The sequence below is a fragment of the Podarcis filfolensis genome, assembly GCF_964270895.1.
Source record: "Podarcis filfolensis genome assembly, chromosome: 9".
Lineage (NCBI taxonomy): Eukaryota > Metazoa > Chordata > Lepidosauria > Squamata > Lacertidae > Podarcis > Podarcis filfolensis.
In genome coordinates, this window is record NC_139610.1 from 28,455,343 (window position 1) to 28,477,647 (window position 22,305).

The window sequence follows — 22,305 nt, forward strand, 5'->3', positions numbered from 1 at the left end:
CGAAGACAGGTTCTAAGTATTTTCACTGAACAGGGTTTCCAATTACAGGGAGGTTTCTTGGCCTGTTAACACAACACACTTAGAATATCAGTTTTTCCTCTGGGTTAGTGTTAAGATACAATCTAGAAAATATATATTTATAATTTTCAACAAATCTTTTGCAGGGATGGAGGTGACACACCTGTATAGCCTGCTTGGCTAGAATTAGTTCAGGAGTTCCGTGCACCGTGTCAACCCTAGCAATTATATTCAGGGAGCAAATTTTAATCTGTGACTGACGTTTCAGTCAATTAATTGTACTGACTGATTAAAGCTTGAAGCTCTATATACACATGATATATTGATGCTTCCTTGAAATAATTTAAAGCCTTGAGTTGTTGAAAAACATCAGATGTTTAATAGCAATTTAAGGCAATTAAAATCATTTTGTTTTTTGAAAGCACCACAGGCAGTCCAAGACTTTGTCTGCGAAAATGATGGTGCAACTATTTTCCCCATCTTAAGTCTGTCTCAGACCTGATCAAAACAGTCCTCACAATTTGTTACTTCCAGGTACTAGTTTGGTTAGATGTGATAATTACAAACGAAGTGTAATTCCTTTGTGATTTTACAGTTCCATTCTTCTTATAAAAATGGAAAAATATGTCTATACCACATTTCAACTCTAAGAAGAGCCCTCAAGTCAGCTTACAACAATTTACTGTTAATAGTAAGCTGTTGTAACAGTAATTGTTAACAATTAAAAGTTTACATTCATTCTACACAGTATACTGAACTCGTATATCTTCATTATTAAATATTATTCTATGTTTTCTAGATAATGCAAACAAGCAAACAAAACCCATAACAACACAAATAAGACCTACCAACAGCTTCAGATAAACCATAGACCTTTTGGTTATACGCGTCAGTTTTATCCCATATGAATGTGTAAGCCAAATTTGGGGATGCAGGGAACCATTTTTGGAAAAGTCTTCCCACCACTGCCACCATGAGATGAACCTTCATTAAGTTAAATGGTATCACTGACTGCGTCATGGTGATCTTAAGAACGGATTTATACCCTGCAGCTCTGGAGCTTAAATAAGACAATTTCAAATCAGTTCCTGGGACTGTGGTCTCCTCATGTAGTACCTAAAAAATAAAAAGAGGAAAATGACAAATTAATCTCAACTAGCAAGAATTTTACTGCATGTGATTGATCAGAAACTATCAGAAATACGTTTTCTGTAGAAAGATACAATTGTTTAAACAACCATTGGGCTGACTACCTAAACTTCTGAAGCATGATGTGATGGGTTTTTTTAGGATGAATATATGCAAAAGTTTTTACAACCTTATTTGCTACAGCAATTGCTGCATCAGTGGATGTACTACCTATAAAATAACTGTTACATATGTACATGTGTACAAAATACTGTGATCTGAGTGCTGTAAAAGACAATGGTTTAGGAAGGAATGGTCTGTATGCCTCCCCTCCTTCATGAGCCGGCTTGGTGCTGTGCTCTTTGTGTGTTTAAACCAGAAATTTAAACCAAAATTTCATCCTGCTCTCAAATTTTGGTTGGTAAATCCAGCAGGATTGAAGCACTGCAGCATCATAGGACAGGCATGCACACATGCCCTTCTGCTTTTTATTTTGGAACCTTTCTATCTGGGAAATTTGCCTCTTACGGTCCAGTCAAACTTATTTCCTGTCTTGCCATGGTTCCTTTAAAAAGCCACACAAAACTTCCCTGAAATATATCCCTCATCAACTGGCTGCTGATGTGGGTGAAGAGGAAATGGATGTGAGGGCATTTATTGCCAATGCTGAAGCCCTCAAGAAGCAGGCTGGGAAAGGAGATGGGGGAAGGCCAGACACCTTTGGACATGCAGGCTGAGAGCTGTATGAGTCTCTTTCTACCTGGGTTGAGGCTCTGGTGAGCAGGATGACAGTGTATCCTGCAAAACCCCTGGAAGAGCTGCCCTTTCAGGTGAGAGGGAAATGGCACTCAGCCTTCACAGCAGCTGCTTCTGCAGTCTGATGAACCACTGGTGTGTTTGGCCCTTCTGACATCATCTGTGTAGTCTGGGGCCTCTCAGCCTAGGATGGTATGGCAAGAGGATGTGCATGAAGACATACCTCTGGGAAAGTGGAGTGGCACCTCACTTCTTTTGCAGAAATGAGCTGCTCTTCTTTAAAGTCTAAACATAACCCTCTCTGATTTTCCTGCTTCTACTTACTATATTTCACAATTTAGTTCTAATTACTAAAATGGTTTTGTTGTATGGCATTTCAAAATATTGCCTTCAGAATATTTACATTGGCAATTTTTCAAGGAAGATGTTTAAAACAGAAATTTTCTTTCCTTTCATTCTCAAGCTAGATGGCTGCCTTAGGGAAAGCTTCCTCATGCATTCTGATCAATATTCAACCCTTTCTCATATCAGGAGAGCACAATGATTCAATCTTCTTTTTAGAGCCTTTCTTGCCTAGAAAAGTGTGTGGGTGATAGTTAGACAAGATGGGTTTCTGTCTTCCATGGATTAAGGTAGTCAATCATCTTTATTTCATTCAAGACTTCCAACTAGATTTTTTTCTTAACCACACCACTAAAGCTTTAGCTGTAAAGCCACCAAACAGCTCCATTAAGATGAGAAGATTTCTAAAAAGACAACGATAAATCTCATATCACTAAAATATGGTGCCTCTGAAACACATAAAGCTCAATTCTCAGGATGTTGGCCACCAACTCAAAAAGCTGCCTCAAAGTTAGCCTAAACCAAGCTTCCAGGTAGGAGCCATCAAGGAAAGATCTGCACTGCTCAGCAGCATTCCAGTTTAGGAGGTGTTGATGCTATCCAGGCAATTTGCAGGGCAACGCAACAGCCGCCATGGCCCAAGTTTGGAGCGAAGCATCTCCCTTTGCAAGATCTCAGGGCACACCACACTTCATGTGGCTCCATGAGCTTTCATGAGGGGGGCACGGTGGCAGGAATCATGAAGAAGTACTGCCTCACTGGTTAACAGCATAGGCAGTATTCAATGCAAGTTTTACTCAAAGCAGACCCACTGAAATTAATGGCACTAACTAAGCTACGTTCATTCATTTAAAACTGAGCAAAACTGAGTTGAATACCCACGTTTACCAGGCAAGAGCCTCCCTTCCCCCAAACAGAATCCTGCAATTGTGGGTTAGGTCTTGAAAACTGCAAGTGGAAGGAAGCTCTGCCCCCTCCTCCCCCTGAAAAAAAAAAAAACTTCTAGGGAGTGGGAGGGACCCCTTTCAATAGCATGGCATGCGGGGGTGGCAAGTGCTGTCACCTGATCGTGGATGGGGCAATTGCCCAGGCTCCACTGCATACTGTTCAAGAAAATGAGCCCAAGCTGCATTCTGGTGTTTCACCTTTTCCTTTGTCTAGCTGGGAGCAATGAACAACAAACTTTAGTTTTAGTGTGATGTCTGAACCAGTGCTTATGGTTTGTTTCTCCCAAATAACCATGTTCAGGAAGCCAACAGCAAACTTTGGCTTCACGTGGTAATTTGCTTGGACAGAAACAGATCATGAGTGTTGATTAAGATATCAAACTAAGTCAAGGATTGTCTACATTATGATTTGAACAAATCATACACCTTGGCTTAATGTTATCTGTGATTGCTGTTCTTTTCTGCCACCAGACTGTCCTGGCAAACAGTAAAGTGTTAATAAGGTTTTGAATCCATAACTAGAGTAGCACACTGGTATGCTATGAAAATGGTGCAGAATGTTGCCAACTCATTTTACTACTGTAGCTGATTCTAGTGAAGGAAAACCAAATGGAAATGAACTTATTTGTTTTGTTTTTCAAGTTATCACTTACACATACTTTATATGTCTTGCTTGATAATTTCTTTGAAAAATTACACTGTTCTGGAAAGCCTGGAACTGTATTGATTTATTGTGACTAATGGTTTTTGTGAGAGATGAGGATATTCAATATTATGTACTGTGCATCTGAGCTTAACATTCAGCCCTTGGGAATTATATATATGCGTCACTTCTACAACAGAAGGTAAGAATCCTGTGAGTGCACAGAGTTTGGAGAAAGCACCCCTATAATTTATGTTTTCCTGCAAAAATACGTATCAGATATGTATTAGCAACAGCGCTAATATGCCCACACATCATAAAAAAACTATTCATATTAGTACAGTTTAAATAAAATCAAGGTGTGAAAGTTTACTTTTTTCTTAAAATAATCCTTTCTTTCAAAGCACTTTACCGAGAGGCTTGTAAATTATTAATTTTAATTGTTTATAGACTTGAGTTTAGACATTTCATCAGCTACTGCCAAAAATCAAAGCTATGTTGCCACGGGTAGTATTTTGAAACTAACTTTTGATCTCATCTGCAGTAACCAAAGGCAGCGGCATAACAGTGACAGATAAAACTGGCTCCTGCTTAATTATTCTGTGTTTTCCTTTAGGCTTCCAGTCCACATCAACGAATGATTATGTTTCATCCCCTTCCACCTTGCAATGCTAATGGAGTAGGGCATTATGAGTCTAAAACACAAGTTTTATAGCAGAATGTTTTGAGTTGCCTAAATAATATTACATAGCAGTCCTTAATTTCAAAATAAAAACAACTCTTCGTTTTGAAACGTGGTATAGGTCACACCATGTATTTCAATATGCTGATAACCTTGTAATTCCTAGATCCTTCCCAATGTCTATTTCATTGCAGACCATATATCCTAAGCAGTAACACATTTCCTTAAATTTTAACTTGCTTTCAGATGCCACATTTAGCTTCCATGGCAAACACAATGGACAGATTAACTATTGCCATTAACACATGTTGGGGCGGGGGGAGAGACAAAACAACCAGGAAAGGGTAGGAAGCAGGGGGGCAGCAGTGGAGTTGACAAGGCACTGAATGTAGGGGCCCTAGAAGGAACCTTTCCCCCAGCCCCCCTTACTTAGAAAGGGTCCCGATTCTCACAAATATATTTGGACTTAAGATGTATTGTACCTGCGTCTCAGGAATAATAGGACTGTCCTCAGGGGAAATCCTGAACAAGGTAGAAAGAGGTGATGATACAATGACAGGATTTGGTCTCACAAATCCACTCAGATCGCAGCTGGGAATGTCATTCTCCTCCTTCTTCATGACCAGGGTGTCCATGACATAGAAGACATTCCATGGAATCCAAACTGTGTGGTATTGAGTAAGGAATGGTGATCGTTCGAATACTAAGGTTAAAGATGCTCCTCCATTTGCCACCAGGTCAAACCTAATGTAAATCAGATTATTATTGTGTAAAATGCCTTAAATTTACATCTTGCTCACAGACATATATACAATTTAAATTTGAAGATTCTGATTTCGTAAGTTTGTCAGAAGAAGCAGTAGCCCTTTTTTTGTGTGGGTGTGGGTGTGTAGGTGTGGGTGTAGACATAAACACACACACACACACACACACACACACACATATCTCAAAACAACTTTTGATGAAATAAGGCAAGTTAATTTTCTGTACTGCTATCTCAACATACGTGACATGAAACTTACATTCCATCTTGGCGAGTGATGGTGTACCCATAATCTGGATAATGCAAAAACGACACATTAACTCCAATGAGTGGTGTTCCATCTGCTGTCAATACTTGGCCCCTTATAACAGATGCTAGACTGTAGGGAAAGGTACAAAATTACAGCATTTAATATTTTGTCAAACAAGCATTTCCATGCCAACGTACCAAAGCATAAACATCCTGTTAGTTCACAACGTTGTATACTGTGCAGCCACTGCCTTATTTCAAAACTCATTTGGATCTATAGTCTCTCTGAGATGGTTTCAGTGTACACCTAATTACTTACAGTGTGAATATGACAAACACTTGCATCATACAAATACAGTGGTAACTGATTGGTTTGTTGTCACATGTACACTCAGCAGCAGATCCGGGTTTGCCTCTGTGTTCACATGTAAAAATATTATCTGCTTATACAGTGGTACCTCGGGTTACATACGCTTCAGTTACATACGCTTCAGGTTACAGACTCCGCTAACCCAGAAATAGTGCTTCAGGATGAGAACAGAAATTGTGCTCCGGCGGCAGCGGGAGGCCCCATTAGCTAAAGTGGTGCTTCAGGTTAAGAACAGTTTCAGGTTAAGAACGGACCTCCGGAACGAATTAAGTACTTAACCCGAGGTACCACTGTACAGTAAAATCCTGGGCATGTTTATTTACAATTCCCACTGAATTCAATGTGGCTTACTTCCTAGTAATGGTATTCAGAACTGAACTGCTGCATCTTGCTTGCTAACTCTGCAAACTTGAGCACACTCACTTGGTGGTAGGTTTCATTGGGATCAAAATAACTTACTTCTAAGCCAATGGCTGAAATCTGATAAATATAAGGAGCAGGTATGAAGCAGGATTTTTATTTTGTTTTGTTTTTTCAAACAAAAGCCTCCTGCGCTGCACTGTAAGAATCTTTTTAAGTTTCATGAATTTTAAAAGCCGTTTATGATATGCTACAGTAGGAGGGAACTGCTGTTTGGATAGACCCCTACTACCGCGAACAATTTCTTGACTGCATATAAAGGGGCTCTCTGGATCACAACCAAAGCATTTTGGATCAGTGTGCAAAATTAATAAATTAGCAATGGTGTTTTAAAATTATAAACTCAAGGCTTTCCTTCTAAACAGCCTATCTTTTTTGCACTTCCCTACGGAAAAGTGTTTTGCCAATTAATTTTTAGGCAATCTGTAAACCTGCGGGGGCTGCAAAGCACAGAATTTAAAGGAGTAATAAGGAACATTTGTGTTACAACTTTTAATCAACCGCTGTGCTCAACTACATTAATGCAGCTAAATTACTGCAGACACAGGAGTTCCAGAGTAAATCATCTACTTTCACTCAGTAAGGCACAGGACACCTGCTTTCAGTTACTAGCTTATTTTCAGGTATATAACCACTCTGCAAAGCACCAGGCAGGCAGCTTCTGCAATCATACTGTCATGCAGTTAACAGTTCTATTACATTAATTCATAATTTATATTATTTACTGAGCTCAGCTTTAAAAGTGCATCACTGCCTTCCCTTCTGAGGCGTTTTCATCACTTTGATACACTTCCAACTGTGCTAACCCAAATCAGCTGGGTCAATGAAGATTTATATAATCCTTAATGGAATGCCCTGTTAGAACTTAGACAGTACACAGTATAAAAAGCTATGTTAAAGCAGTATCACTGTCTGTCTGAAGTTTTGTACAAAATCAGCCATGCAGAGTCCCAAATTTTGTACTTTTCCAACTATCCTTGAAACAAAGTCTAGCAAAAGGAATAACAGAAAACCCTCACCTTTTATTGAAAGGGCTTTCCCCAGGAATGACATGGGAGCTGTCCGGTCCTATAAGAAAACTTATCCGATCGTAAAAGGATTTGGCAGCTTGTTGAGATGGTGACTGCTGGCTTTGGCTAATGATATCTTGTGGGTCCGGCAGTCCACGGCAGTAGGGCTGGTTTTGGCAGGAACTCTGCAAACAGCAGTCAGGATCCATGCAGTCAATTAATCCATCTACAGACAAAAAAGTTAGAAGAAAAGGAGCAATACTTCCTATTCATTTCCCCTAATGAGGAATTAAAGACAACAATCACATTCAGCAGTTTTCACAGTGTAAATAATAAGCAAAGATGTTAGAAGTTTAGAAGTTATTTCAGGCCTTTCAGAGGAATAAAGGACAGATATTGTGCTAAGTAATAATCTGAAAGCAATGAAGAAGAGGGTCCATGTTGCAAATGTGGCATATATAAATTTGCATATTAAAGAAACTCGAGACAAAATAAATAAGAGAAATAGCACACATACAACAGAACTGGATGAATAGCTAAAAAGTGCATACAAAAACACAGCTATTATAAATCTAATGCAAACATTACAACTGCATAACCACACCAGGGAAAGGCTGAAAACCAGTTTACTTTCCAAGTTAACACATCAACTGTCAGAATCCTGCCTTTCAGGATCCTAAAGCTATAAATCTGTGGCTCCTGTTGTAGTGGTAAGAGTATGCATCATAGCTGCACCAAAGTAGATGAGAAGACGCCATGCTGAATTTTGCAGGTTTATGTATGTGAACTGTTCCCAATCATATAAACAAGTGTGTGGGTGAGTTGCTTTTTCTGGAAACAGTCTATTCAAAGGCAGCCTTGAGGATATTTTTTGGTTTGTTATTTTAAGGGCATGTCACTGGAATAGCCACTATACAAAAGCAGTTGTGTGTGTGTTCACGCGCATATATATATGAACCCTCCCTGAGCTAAGCGTTAGGGCCAACAACACCTCATGCATCCAGTGGAGATTCACAATGATGCCAACAGCTTACAAGTGATTATTTCCCCAGCTGCAATTCCCCCAAGAGGAAAATCTGATCCTTGATGTGATGGGGGAAGCAATATGCATGCTCTGAATATGAAAAGCATTAGCTGCCCTTGTCACTGCTGGTTCAAATTTAGAACCCTCAATGTTACTAAAAAGGTCTCTGAGAATAGCTGAAAGGTGCAAGATAGAGAGTAACTCTGTTGAAACTAAGCAAAGTCTAGACAGTGCATTAAGGGGACAGTGCCTAGGAACCCTAGGTATGTTACTCTAGGTAAGTTGGGAAACAATAAAACATACCCCCCCTTCATCATATCACATGGTGAGAGAGAAAGACCACAACTCCCATCATGATTTACCATTGGCCAAGTTGTCTGGAGTTGAGCCCTAAAACATCTGGAGGGCAACACATTCAATACTATCTTTCTGACCAGCAGTGGCTGTTGAGGGTTTCAGACAGAAGCTTTCCTCAACACTACCTAGTGAATGTGCTGGACTGTTGCCTTGCCTCGGTAATGGACTGAATGAGAGCCAACAAACTGAAGCTTAATCCAGATAAAACTGAGACACTGTTAGTGGACAGTTCCCTGGACCAGATGGACAGTAGGTGGCCTGTTCTTGACGGGGCTTACACTGCCTCTGAAGGAGCAGGATGCAGCTTGGGATACTTCTGGGTACTTTGCTTAGTGATGCGTTAGTACAATGCAAACAAGTTCCAAAAGCCACAATGAAATTCAGATTTCATGCAGATGTTGGCACAGAAACAAAGTACCCACAAATTTTTGTGAATTGATACTGAGTACTGTTGCAATTTGAGAAGTTCAAAGTATACCAGATTTCAAATCACTGCAGAATTTCATTTCAATGCCAGCACAGATATAGCTAACACACATATTGCTGATTTATAAATATTAAATAATTTCCAAGGGGCCTTTAAAGTAGCTTTTATGTGAGGTTATTTGGTTTTCTAGAAAGAGAAGCAGGTAACTGCAGCTTGGCTGCTTCTTGGAGCATATTTAAAGCATTTGAGCTGCAAGTCAGCTTTAAATATTTAAGAACATTTATGAAGATGGATTCTTTTTCCTTTAGAAGAAAGGCTACATTGCTACAAGCAGAGGTAATTTCAGCCGCTCTTTCAGCTAAATATATATATATATATATGAGAACACAATATATGCTCAGCAAATTGAATCTTAATGCAAATCAGTTAATGATGAATACCAGCTTATATAACATAACATAGTGAATACAAACCTGCGTATTTCACACATATGCACAACATATTTAAATACAGAGGTGAATCCCCATTTACGTGGGGATTAGATTCTGAACCCCCTCGCAAGTCAATGAAATCACAAAAAATGGGGAATACCATGGACAGTCCTAGTAGCTTACGAGGAGACACACCCCAGAGCCCGAAGAGGATGTGTGGGGCAGCACAGCAGCCATTTCCCTGTGCATCAGCTGAGCAAGCCCCGCTGCCCCTCCGGCTCGCATTGAGACCCTCCCCAGAGCCCAGAGGACATCCTCTTCAGGCTCTGGTGAGGGTCTCCCTGTTAGCCAGAGGCTTGTGGAGGCTGCTCAGCTAATACACGGAAAAGCTTCCCAGTGCATCAGCTGAGCAGCTCAATGAAGTGCCCGCTACCCTTCCAGCTCACGTGACCAGCTCAGCTGATGTGCAGGGAAGACGCTTCCCCATGCGTCAGCTGTGCAAGCTCTGCTGCCCCTCAGCTCCTTTTATTATTTCCTACCAGTCTGCTTATTTCTCATTCTCAAATGATCTTTTTTCTGTTCTACATTTTCCTATCTATCATCTTCTAAAAATGATACAACCTGCTTCTCAGTGCACTGAAAGAAAATATGAAATTGACCTGAAATCGGTAAAATGTTTTTTTTTTTGTTTTTTTGCTTCTGTGTCCTATATTTCTCTTATCTTGTGTGTCTATCTTCTCGTCTTGGTAGCAATTCTTTGAGACAAGTTCTATTTATCACTCAATATCTATACATCACTTAGCACAATAACCTTACTGCTTTGTTAGTTTTTAGCCACCACTAAATTAAATGCCATTGAGGGAAACATGATTAATTAGCTAGATCTTAAACTTTACACTGTGACCACAATCCAAAGAGATTAGTAGTATGTGCACAAAATAGCACACATGCGTCTATCCTCCTCCTTCAATTTCCTTTTCATCATATCCCCAAATTACCTTTACAACAACTACAAATTATTGCTAATTATGTATTTATTTACACACATCAGAATGTGTGCTTTGGCTCAGCATTCATAACTCATTTTCCATCTTTCTGGGCTACTTCATTTGTTAAACTACATGAACATCTAGTGACAGAAGGGTAACACACTATCTTCTTCCAGAAAAATATGTATGGAGTCCAGAATGTAAACACTTCTGGTGACTTTGCCAACATGTATATTTTCTGCTTAGAAAACATGTTCATTATCTGCTTTCCTGTATGTTCACATCTTAAGATACAGGTGAGATTACCATGTATGTCTTGCAAATGCAGTTTGAGAAATGATGCTTGTTCTTCTCAAAGTATTTTGAAATTTTACAAATATTAACCTATTGACACATTTTGTGTTGTCTGTCACTAATTAAGTTAAAATGTATGTATGATTTTCTTGAAAATGTATTCTCTTAAAAATAACAGAGTAATAGACAAATGCCTTATCAATCTGGGCTTAAACCAATTTATGTTAGTATCAGTATCCGGTACACTAATTGTTAAAAGCTCTATATTGGCAATAAGTGCTTTTGGGGGCTTTGCTCTGTTTGCTCTATGTTGTCCTGAAGGCAATATTTAGCACAGTTGCCATAGAGGAATGCTCAAATTTAGTCATTCATCTTTGTTACTTTATAAATAGCAAATGTACATCTGGCATGTAGACTGCAGGTCATAAAACTGTTTGAGATTGACATCTTCTGAACTAATCAGCTGGAAATGCATTTTTACAAGCCTCCCCACTCACATCAATCAGGAAAAGAATCTCATTTTCACCAGTCAAGATACAGGGACACACTGTTTGTTATTTTTCTATGAAGTTTATCAGCTACTTGCCCAAGCGAGTGACGGATGGTTATGAATCTGGCTCCTTCTAACTTGCAAAAACATTTTTCATTCTCTCTCTCTCTCTCTCTCTCTCTCTGTATTTATACAGCTAGTGCATTTTACCAAGTATTCTATTGCCCCATGTGTAAAATAACAAAGGCGAAATCCCTTTACCAAATAATCAGTCTATTGTAGTTGGGACCAAAAACTGCACCTGTCTCTTATGGTTCAACAACAACAATCTTTGTTTGAATTAAGAAAGAAAATCTCAGAATGTTCAAGTCCACTAAATTATCATTATAGTACTAGATGATAGTCTTGCATTTAGAATATCTTAACCCATAGGGCTAAATCCAAACTGTCAACAAAAATCTAAACTATGGGCTTTTATAAAAATTCTAATTATACCCGTTTGCTCCCATATAAACACATGGTTCATCTTGATTATTGTATGCACTTTTGATCTTCATATTTCAAACAGTATATAACTAGAAACTGTGAAGAGAAAATGTACAAAATAATCAGAGGCTATACAAAACCTTTCAAGTACAGGAAGGAAAATATTAAACCTCTTCTGCTAAGGAAGGTGTAGCTAAAGAATAACAACTGAAGCATATATAGAATCTTGAGATTTTAAAAATTAAGAAAGGTATCTATGTTCCTTTTTATATTTTGGAGGGAAGGCAATGACATCCAAAGGTAGCAGGCTTCACTAAAAAAACATAATTTGTCATATGTCATGCAGACTCCCTACTAGATGCTTGAATTTATATATAGGTGTGTGTGCAGACCTATTCAGACAATCATATATTGGGTTGGTAAGCTAAGATATGCATGCCGCTCCCCCCACCCCTGTGCATGCAGCGTCTTTGTTCAAGTCACAAAGAAAAACTCAAAATTAACTAGGTACAAGGCAAGAAGCAACTTCAAACAATTAAACCTGGCTTGTTCTTCAGCTGGTAACCAGTCTCCCAGTTTTGATAAAAAGGGAAACCACGGTTATTACAGTGTTCCTGCTTTAATTGTGGCCTGCGTGAAAGAGGGAACAATGGGGCAGCATGCGCAAGTCATAAGGCTTATGCAACTTAATCAACCAAACATGGCCAATCTCATGGTGGATTTGCAATACCAAGAAGCTGGAGGCACAAGAATACACTAGGTTTCTAATAAATGACCAGAGGCTAGGAATGACGCTTGGGATATTTGTTTTTGAAAAAGGCAACTGAAGCATTTGCTCACTCACTATATTGGGCTGGGTAGACCTAATCAGAAACCCAACAAAGCTGTTCAGTTTTTTATGCTGGCAGAAATAGACACTGAAGCTACAATCCAAACCCCCAGGCAGCAGAGGGCTTATCTGAGCAGGATAGCCACTTCCACATCCATAGTCCCACCACTCACACTGCTCAGAGCGAAAATGGGGAGTCAGGTAAAAATTGATTATTTTCCCATGCCATCTCCCAGGCTGCTGAATCAAAGAACCCAGATAGGATCTGTCACCATCACAAGTTATAAAACAACAAAACTCCAGAAAGAAAACAAGTGAACCTCCAAACTAAACACATCCCATTAGTCTTGCAAGGCTAGGATGGCAAATTTTTGGAAGACAAAAATGTGGCCCAGTGGTCAGCATCTTGGGAGCCAATCTGTTGAATCAGATTCAACACCCAGTGGTAGAATGGCAGAGCCCAGCAGTAATGGGACTAGAACACACATGGAAGTACTTCACTCATCTCATGTGGTAAGTGACTGCACATGAGGAAAACTCTCCTGCCACCAAGAAGCACATCTATATACACTATCAGGGCAGATTAATCTAAAATAATATAGACCACAACTGGGCTGGAAACGAAAAGTAGCAACCGAAAGGAAATAATTCAATTGAATGAGTGTAGAGGCGAAATACATTGCCGCAATTCTACATCACAATTCTACGCCACATTATTAAGGAACTGAGCATTTCGAAGTTATTCTTGTAAAGGTTTACAGATATGTAGATAAGCATACAATCTGAAATTCAATCAGTGAAACCACAACAGAAAACTTAAAACCATGCAAAGCAGGTCAGTCAGTGAAATTAGCCATAGCAACAAATGTGACCCTATAGCAGGTAACTCAAAACACGGGCTGTGTTTCAATACAAGTCAAGTCACACTGTACATGGCACTGTAAACTGAACTGAGCATCTAGAAAGCATTTCCCTTGCATACATGAACAGCTTCTCTCATGCCCACCCACATAGGCTAGAAATACCATCCCATCTGGCTGCTACTACCTGCTACTCGAATCAGATGCTTTTGGAGGAAACTGATTTTCTAGATCCATTGCAGTTGGGGTTTAGGCCTGGTTTTGACACAGAAACGGCTTTGGTTGCCCTGTATGATGACCTCTGTCGGGAGAGAGACAGGGGAAATGTGTCCCTGTTAATGACCCCCAGCTTCAAAGTCCCCTCCCCTACAAGATTATTTTCAAGCAAACTGAGATTGTGCCTGCATGAAACCAACCTCTCTTCCATCCTTTACATGTTTCTTTACGTGGTTCTGGGAGACAAGGGGGAAGGGCAGCTTGCCGCAGCAAGAAAGGGAGACACCTGTGAGTCTTCACTAGTAGGACTCATCTCTGCCTCTTGGCCTCCTTCCTCCTCTGCTTCAGCTTCTGCCTCTGATTCTGGACTTCTCTCCACCACAGATGCTCCCAGCTCATTAAGCCCCGTTAACTCTTCAGCTTCCAACACTTCCTCTTCTTCAACTGACCACTCATTGTTTCCCCACTACCAATCCCCAGGGTCTGAACCTTCTTCCCTTGTGGCTTCCCCAGCTGGTTCCTCCCATCATTCCTCTTTGTCCAAGCACTCCATGACATATAGCCCAACTTCTGTTGTTTATGCTCTGGTAACCTCTAGGCTAGATTAGTGGAATGCATTATGCACAGGGCTGCATCTGATGACGGAATGGAAACCAACTGCATTAGCTACCAATTAGTTTCCGGGCTCAATTCAAAGCCCTGGTTTTGACCCATAAAGCCTCAAACGGCTCATGACCGCAATACCTCAAGTACCACCTCTACCCATATGAACTGCCCCTGCTCCTGCAATAATAGCCTGACACCCTTCTTTGTGTGCCTCCTCCATGAGAGGTTCGATGGGTGGCAACAAGCCTTTTCTGTAGTGGATCTCCATGTGTGGAATTCTCTCCCCAGGGAGGCTTGCCTGGAGCCATCATTACATATATTTAGGTGCCAGGCAAAAATATTTCTCTTCAACCAGACCTTTGGCTGATTAACATTCCATGGCCTTTTAAATGTGTTTGTGGGAGGGGGGTGCCATATGTAAGCTACCTTGAGCATGGTTTGAATTGTGGAAAGGTAGCATAGAAATAAAAATATGTATTTATGTATGATTGCAATGACAGAAGACAGAAAGGCAAAAGGTACTGTGAGGAACTGGCAAAGGGAGGTACATAGAAGATGAATTTTAAAGAGTGGAAAATAGGGCTGGGGGAAAGTGGAGATAAAGTAGTAGGCATTGATGGAAGGCAGGGGAAGGTGTGGCAATGCTGCTGTGGTTGCTAAAACTTATTCTGGAAGTCCTTCAATAACGAGCTATAAGAACAACACAGGAAGGAGTCAAAGCTGAGATCAGATAAGGAACAGTTGTGCTAGTAAGAAGCTTGGTGGGATTAGAATGTTGCTGACAATGGATCTTTTAAAAATGTGAAGTTTTTACTAAATTATTTCTCAACATCTGTACCTCTTGAAAAACTTTCCCGAATGTGGATGTCACAACCATTCACTTTGGGCATGTGTGCAGCTTTATTATAAAGCTCTCTGAATTACAGTATTATTTTTGCCCTTAGATAAAATACTACCACTTGGAACTTAATGCTCACTAATGGATTTCGATGTACACATTTTGCCTGCTGTAACCATCTCTTAAGGATTTGATAGCATACTAAATGAAGGCAATAAATGTTGTAGCACATTCCTGCATGTATCTCATCACAGGTAGTAAAAGCTCTGTATCATTCTCACAGCAGTATTTTTTTCACCTGATTGGGAAGCCGATAATTTTACAATTTTTTTTTAGCAGTGCAGGAATTTCACTCTGCATCTCCTACCTCCTTCATTGTCCTTGCTATCAGTACATAAAGTTTCCATGGCGACATCACATCCTGCTCCCCTCCATCCTGGCTGACAAACACAATGCCAGCCATTTTGGTCCAGAGTACATCTTCCATTGCTATTACACAAGCCAGGGCATCCCTCTGTCAAAACAGACAAAAAAAATGACACTGCATGTGATTTAGCTATTACAACAATTTAAAATCTAATCAAAATACGAACAGGGGACACTTACTGGGAACAGGCCTTCAGAACAGCACAAATACTGTAATTGCACATGGAGAGTAGCAGCAACATTACCTGGGATTCTAATTCTTAACTAAGTGGCATCTTTGATTGGTCTGACACTTGAGACACCACTTACCTGTGCAGGCAGGAAATATATCCAAGAAACCTCTAAATACCTGCAGGCCAGACAAAATTATGTTTTCCTGTTCTTTATCAGAGTAGCAGACAATATGACCACAACATAGTACACAACACAGCCTCTAGGCAAAACGACAGGGGTTCTGCATTTATAGAGGAAATAATTATTTGATGTATATGCATTGCTGGTTACTTGATGGTATAGATTTCGTTAAGCTCCTTGTTATTTTAAATAAATCCTTGGAAATTTCAAAGTAGCTGTGCCACTCTGCTTTCAACAATGTTAATTTTATCTGGTCTCAAGAGTTGCCATGTGTTCATGTGAAATTACAGTGCATTAAATAATTGCACAAAGTATAGGTCAGTTTCAGTGACTATACTTTATGCCGAAAGTACATTCCTTTTCACAGAATAAGCAAAGCCCAGGAAATAGTGAAGCAGCTTAGCATCTATTCTAACAAACATTAGGATTCAGGCTGCATACGGATGGGACAGGACCGACAGGATTTCCAACTAAATGTAATAGCTGTGCGTATTTGATTACTTAGGACGGACAAAATGAAATACCATAAGGACCACAATAAAACATTGATAGACTGAACAAAAACACGGTAGTGACGTGCTTCAAGACAGATAGCGGAGAGTGATTCTTTTGTGACAATCTCCCTAAGGCTTTTGTGCTGTTACCTTTATATCCTATCTTGTCTGCTTTTATGGCCAAGGAGGGAAAATTTGGGAAACAATTAAAATTATTTAATATATCCAAAATCTATTACTTTTTTTTTTCATCTAACAGTACATCAAAAACAGTATCTGTCACTTCCTACTGATGGAAAAACTGGCATGCAGCCAACATGACCTGTATGAGAATGACAACAGTATATATCTATATAGATATATATAGATATAGATATATAGATATATAAATGTATATATATGTAGAATTCTAGTATTCCTTATCTATGACTGCGGTAAGACATTCACATAAGCAAGTACAGAAGCAGAACTATGATCAGTGGCTACAAATCAGGTATTTTAGGACAAAGCAGTTATTTCTAACGCTATACAGCATGTAATATAACTTGTGCCACTACCTTATTAAGATGCATCTGTTTAGTGTCTCTGGGAACTAGCCTAGTGTCCTGTTTCTGTTGATTCACACATGTGCTTGAAACCATCTTTTTTTGCTAGGAATCCTTAAATAATTATTAACGTACTTCTTTCTCCACTTACGCAGCACAAATGAAACAATCATTCTAAGGCCGTTATTGCCTCTAGCAAAAATTAGTACTTACAGATGGAAGGGAATAATAGTAGCGTCTCATGACAAGGTATGATGAAGCTATAGTTATGGATATCATGTCATCATGCCAGGCTGAGATTAGATTTGGCTGCCAGTTTTTCTTTAGGTACTATTTGCCATCTGCACTTTTCAACTGTATGTGCAGAAGGTAAATTTTTTACTTCTGAAATGTTTTTCTTCCACTTTGGTTACAGAGGACACACAGCTTTATCTGTCCTACTGGCAAAGAATTACAGAAAACAATTGAATGCACTCAAGAGTGATTATACGAAAGCCTGGATTCTGCCATGAATATTGCCATACTCTAATGAAAAAGCACAAATAAGGAAGAGAAGAAAGGCAATCTGGAAAAAAGGGGAGTACTTGTGATAATTAAACAAAAACACATTTCTTTTACCACAACTGAAGATATGAGAACGTTCGCTGTTTAGTGGTACATGCTCAATGAAGAGTTGGCTAAATCAGCTTTTCCATTGCAATCCAAAACTACGAAGTATAATTATTTGATTTCACGCAGATTTTCTTAGTAAAGGGCAATAAAATATTTTAACATATAAGCTTATTTTTTAAAAGCTTATAAACAATTTTTTAAAAATAAATAAAATAAAAGCAACTACGCAGCTTCCATAAATTTAAGCAGCTTGTCAACTGCAATGGCCAGCATCCAAAGCAGGGCACATGATGTTCTGATTGTACATGGCACAAAGCCATCAAGGTCCTGACAAGGACCCAGTGAGGAACAATAGGAAGGCACAGCGGTGTTTTTTACCCATATATGGACCCATATCCAACTAAGTTCTACCCAAAGTAGACCCACAGTCTAGAAATTTCAATGGGTCTACTCTGAGTAGGCCTACATGGGATACCACCCATGGTGTGACATGGATCCTGGCCAATGGCACCACTGGCTTCTTTTACACACATATCTCTATTGCAATGTATCCTTGAAGCTATGACATTTTCTCATCCTGTGACTAACATTTCATTTTTTTCTTATCGTATAGGACGACTAGGAGATTCCTTCAAGCAACAAAAGCTAGAAGGCTTTTTAAAAAAACCACAAACAGCAGATGCACAGCTATCTTCAGTTTTTGATATCATCAAAGCTAATCCATTTATACAGGATATAGTGAAACTTACAAAGTGCTTAGTAAAAATGTTAACAGGTGACAAAAAACATTAAAAGTCTTTATCTCTTAAATCCAAGGAACATGGAAAGTAACATGAATGAAATTTATAATTCATGGAGTACATATAAAATACGTTGCACTTGCCAAGTCTAGTGGAATGGTTGCTATAATATACACAGAGATACATGGAAGCATGTCAAGGAAGAGCAAATATACAGTACCTTTAACTATCTTATCCAAATAGTGAGCTTGAGAATTAAAAAGAAAAAAGAGAACAGACAGACGTTTCAGAAGAGTAATGTAGGAAAGGATTTGTTCAGAATTTACACACAGAAAGAGCAGTGATTTGCTGAAATGAGATCTCACATCGCATAGAAAGTTTCCCAGTGTTTAAAAATGTAAAGGATTATCTCTACAGCAAAATATACAGTCATCATTTGATTAAACACTCAGCATTTTAAAAATGCGTTTTCAGACTAAAAAACCAACACATTTCAAACTCTACAGTTTACTTTATAGCTGTTTTTGTTATGCCTAGTCTTTTATGTAGAGCAAACCTAACCAAAGTCATAGCATTTTTTGATTTTCAGTTCATGTTAAAGCAGTTACGTAACACATGAGCTTTACAGCTTGGCCAAACTGAAGAACCATATATTTGATTTCCAAGTTGTGTACAGTTCAGACATTCTGTACAGAAAAAGTACTGTATTTCAATTTTGTCCTGTATTATCACTACTTCAAAAAAGAAACAACATCCTTCTGCAATCCACTTATTTGTCTCAGCGCACTTAGCCAATTATGCAAAACACAGAACTATATTATTTCATTGAAAGCAGCGGTACCTAGCAATGCAGAAGAAACTAACAGATGCTTTCAAATTTGAGAGTGAAACAAGGTTACAGATACATATATACAACATAGCATGTAACATATAAAATAAGAGAAAGTCTATTTGTTTTTCCCCACAGGTAGCTGTCATTTCAAGTAAAGGTTGGCTGCTGTTTTTTAAAGACAGGGCAGTGGTTAAATAATAATTGCTTAATGTTTAACACTGCAACTTACTTACACACCATGTGCCTTATTTTCTAGTCACTTACTGTATGCTAAGTTCAATATAAGTGTGACCCGTACATTATGTATTGTAGTTGTGATGGGATGATGAGCTGCTTGTGCGTAAAATCCTGATCCCTCAGAGTTTGGCTAAGTTCCCAAACCTCTGTCTGTGATGGAGCTCCTTAAGCGTGGCTCCATCAATCGCTCGTTGAATCGGACAGTGGGCGTTTACGGAACTTCTTCCAGCATAAAAGCTCCTTAACGGAAACACGTCTTCTGGACTCTCGGCGTGACAGTTTCCGCCGAGGAGTGGGTGTTCCTACGGGAGGTCCTGAAACCCCCCCACTGTTCTCGCTTGAAGTATCTCTGAGCTCTCCCTCCGACTCACTTTCCCTTGGAACTCCACTTCTCCCCCTGCTGGTCCCCTCCTCCGCTGAGTGGTCTCTCTCACCCTCCATGAGCCCTTTCACCTCCTTCGTCTCAGATGACAGTTCCCTGACATCCACCTCCCCTCCAGGGCCCCCTTCACCCCCTTCCCTCCCCTCCTCTGCGGGAGGCGAGGGAGCAAAACCCCTGAAGGAACCTCCCTCATCTTCCGAAGTTTCGAACACTTCCCTCCACCTTTTGCTGTTCCCGGTTTCCAAGTACTCCTCCTCCTCGGAGTCGGTACCTCCTTCCAACTCCGATTCCCTGAATCCCTCCAGTTCCTCCTCATCGTCGGTGGTGCCAAAGTACTCCCTTCGGAACCTCGCTACTGGCTGAGGTTTCCTGGGGAACCTTTGGTGGAACGTTTCGATCAAGACCTCGCCATGGACCTCCTCTGCCTTCACCCAGGTGTTTTCTGACTCTGGTTCCCCTTCCCACGCGACCAAATACTCCACCTGATTCCCCTTCCACCTGGAGTCGATGATTTCCGCCACATAGTTGCGGCTTTCCCTTTCTTCTATGGCTGGCCCCCGTGTGGATACCCCTTCACCTTCCCCCCGGTATGGTGACAGTAATGACCTGTGGAATACTGGGTGCAGTTTCATGTGGTTCGGTAACCGGAGTCTGAAAGCCACTGGGTTGATCTGTTGGATGACTTCAAATGGTCCCAATCTTTTGGGTCTCAATTTCTTGCAACCCCCCTTGTACGGCAACCCTTGGGTTGATAGCCAGACCCGACTCCCCACCCTAATTGTTTCACCTTCCCTTCTGCTCTTGTCTGCCTGCCTCTTATATTCTTCTTTGGCCCTTTCTAAGTTGTGTTGGAGTTGACGATGGATCGCTTCCATTTCTTCTACAAAAAGTTCAGCGGCCGGAACACTCCATCTCTCTCCTCCTTCCCCTGGAAACGCCCTGGGGTGGCACCCATAATTAGCCAAAAATGGGCTCATCCCGGTGGACACATTCTCTGCATTATTGTAAGCAAATTCCGCTAGTGCCAACTTTTCGACCCAATCGTTTTCTCTGTCATTGACATAGCACCTCAGGTATTGTTGAAGGATACCGTTTGCCCTCTCCGCCTGCCCATTGGTCTCAGGGTGCCTGGCAGTCGAAAAGTTGACCTCTACGTGCAACAAGCTCATAAGCTTCCTCCAGAATCTGGACGTGAACTGTTTCCCTCTGTCGGACACCAGCCTCAAGGGGGCGCCATGCAGCCTAAAAATATGTTCTACAAACAATTTCGCTGTCTCTTCCGCCGTGACTGCATGTGAGCAAGCTACAAAGTGACCCATCTTAGTTAACTGGTCTACTACGACTAGTATGGCGGTTTTCCCCTGGGATTTGGGCAGATCAGTCATAAAATCTATCGACACCGCCTCCCACGGTCGTTCTGGTGTGGGTAACGGTTCTAATAAACCCGCTGGTGCCCGCCTTTCTCCTTTGGCTCTCTGGCATTGGTCACACCTTCTCACATACTCCCGTACATCCTCCCTCACCTTGGGCCACCAAAACTCCCTGGTCACCAACCACATGGTCTTGTGTTGCCCAAAATGCCCCGCTGTGGGATTGTCGTGCAACTGTTTGAGTACTCTCCCCCTCAATTCCCCTTCGGGTATATATAGTGCCCCTTTGTAATACAATGCCCCGTTTCTTTCTTCAAAACCTCCGGGGTCTTCTCCCTCTCTCCTTAAACCTCTGAGCTTATCCTGGGCGTACTCATCATTTACCGTCCCCTCTACCAGTTCTCTTTGCCCCACCCAGGCCGCACCACACACCCAGTGGTCCTCTGGGATAATATGTCTCTCTTCTGGCGCTCCCTCCCCCTCCAAATATTCAGGTTTGCGAGAGAGAGCGTCCGCTCTGATGTTTTCTGGACCTGGCACGTAGCAGATTTCAAAATGGAATTTGGAGAACTCCTGGGCCCATCTCACTTGTCGTTGGTTGAGCACTCGTGCTGTTCTCCAATACTCCAAATTCTTGTGGTCCGTACACACTTGCACCTTATGCTGTGCGCCAATTAGTAAGTGTCTCCATCTCCGGAACGCTTCGTGAATGGCGAGTAGTTCTCGGTCATATACCGTGTAGTTCCTCTCGGATTTGTTCAGCTTACGCGAAAAGAAGGCACACGGTCTCCATTCCGACTTATTGCTCCCTGGCTGAAGCAGCACTGCCCCCACCGCCCGGTCTGAGGCATCAGTTTCCACTCTCATGGGTTTTTGTAAATCCACATGCAGGAGCTGTTCTTCCGAAGCGAATGCCTTTTTCAATTCCTCAAAAGCGTGCTCCGCCTCTGCCGTCCAAACGAATTTCTTCTTGCTGCTTAGACAGTCCGTGATGGGAGCCGTTAAGTGGGCAAAGTTCTTGATGAATTTACGGTAAAAGTTCCCAAACCCTAAGAACCTTTGCACATCTTTTTTGGTTTTCGGTGTCTTCCATTCCAGCACCGCCTGGACCTTGCCTGGATCCATGGCTAATCCCTTG

General features: G+C 40.7%; 1 protein-coding gene across 50 annotated transcripts in view; it reads right to left on the reverse strand.

The window, feature by feature from the left end:
• TENM3 (teneurin transmembrane protein 3) overlaps positions 1 to 22,305 on the reverse strand; it is a 1,278,808-nt gene that overhangs the window by 47,467 nt on the left and 1,209,036 nt on the right. For 22 of the 50 annotated variants that reach the window (XM_083630939.1, XM_083630936.1, XM_083630943.1 and 19 more), the window contains 5 exons: positions 15,543 to 15,689; positions 7,338 to 7,554; positions 5,539 to 5,658; positions 4,999 to 5,260; positions 867 to 1,134 (listed from right to left, as the gene is read on the reverse strand). In XM_083630939.1, the coding sequence (XP_083487065.1) occupies positions 867 to 1,134; positions 4,999 to 5,260; positions 5,539 to 5,658; positions 7,338 to 7,554; positions 15,543 to 15,689 (1,014 nt within the window). Of the gene's footprint in view, positions 1 to 866; positions 1,135 to 4,998; positions 5,261 to 5,538; positions 5,659 to 7,337; positions 7,555 to 15,542; positions 15,690 to 16,599; positions 16,621 to 18,566; positions 18,594 to 22,305 lie in introns of all 50 variants that reach the window. The other 28 variants (XM_083630934.1, XM_083630945.1, XM_083630925.1 and 25 more) reach the window with 3 other exon arrangements.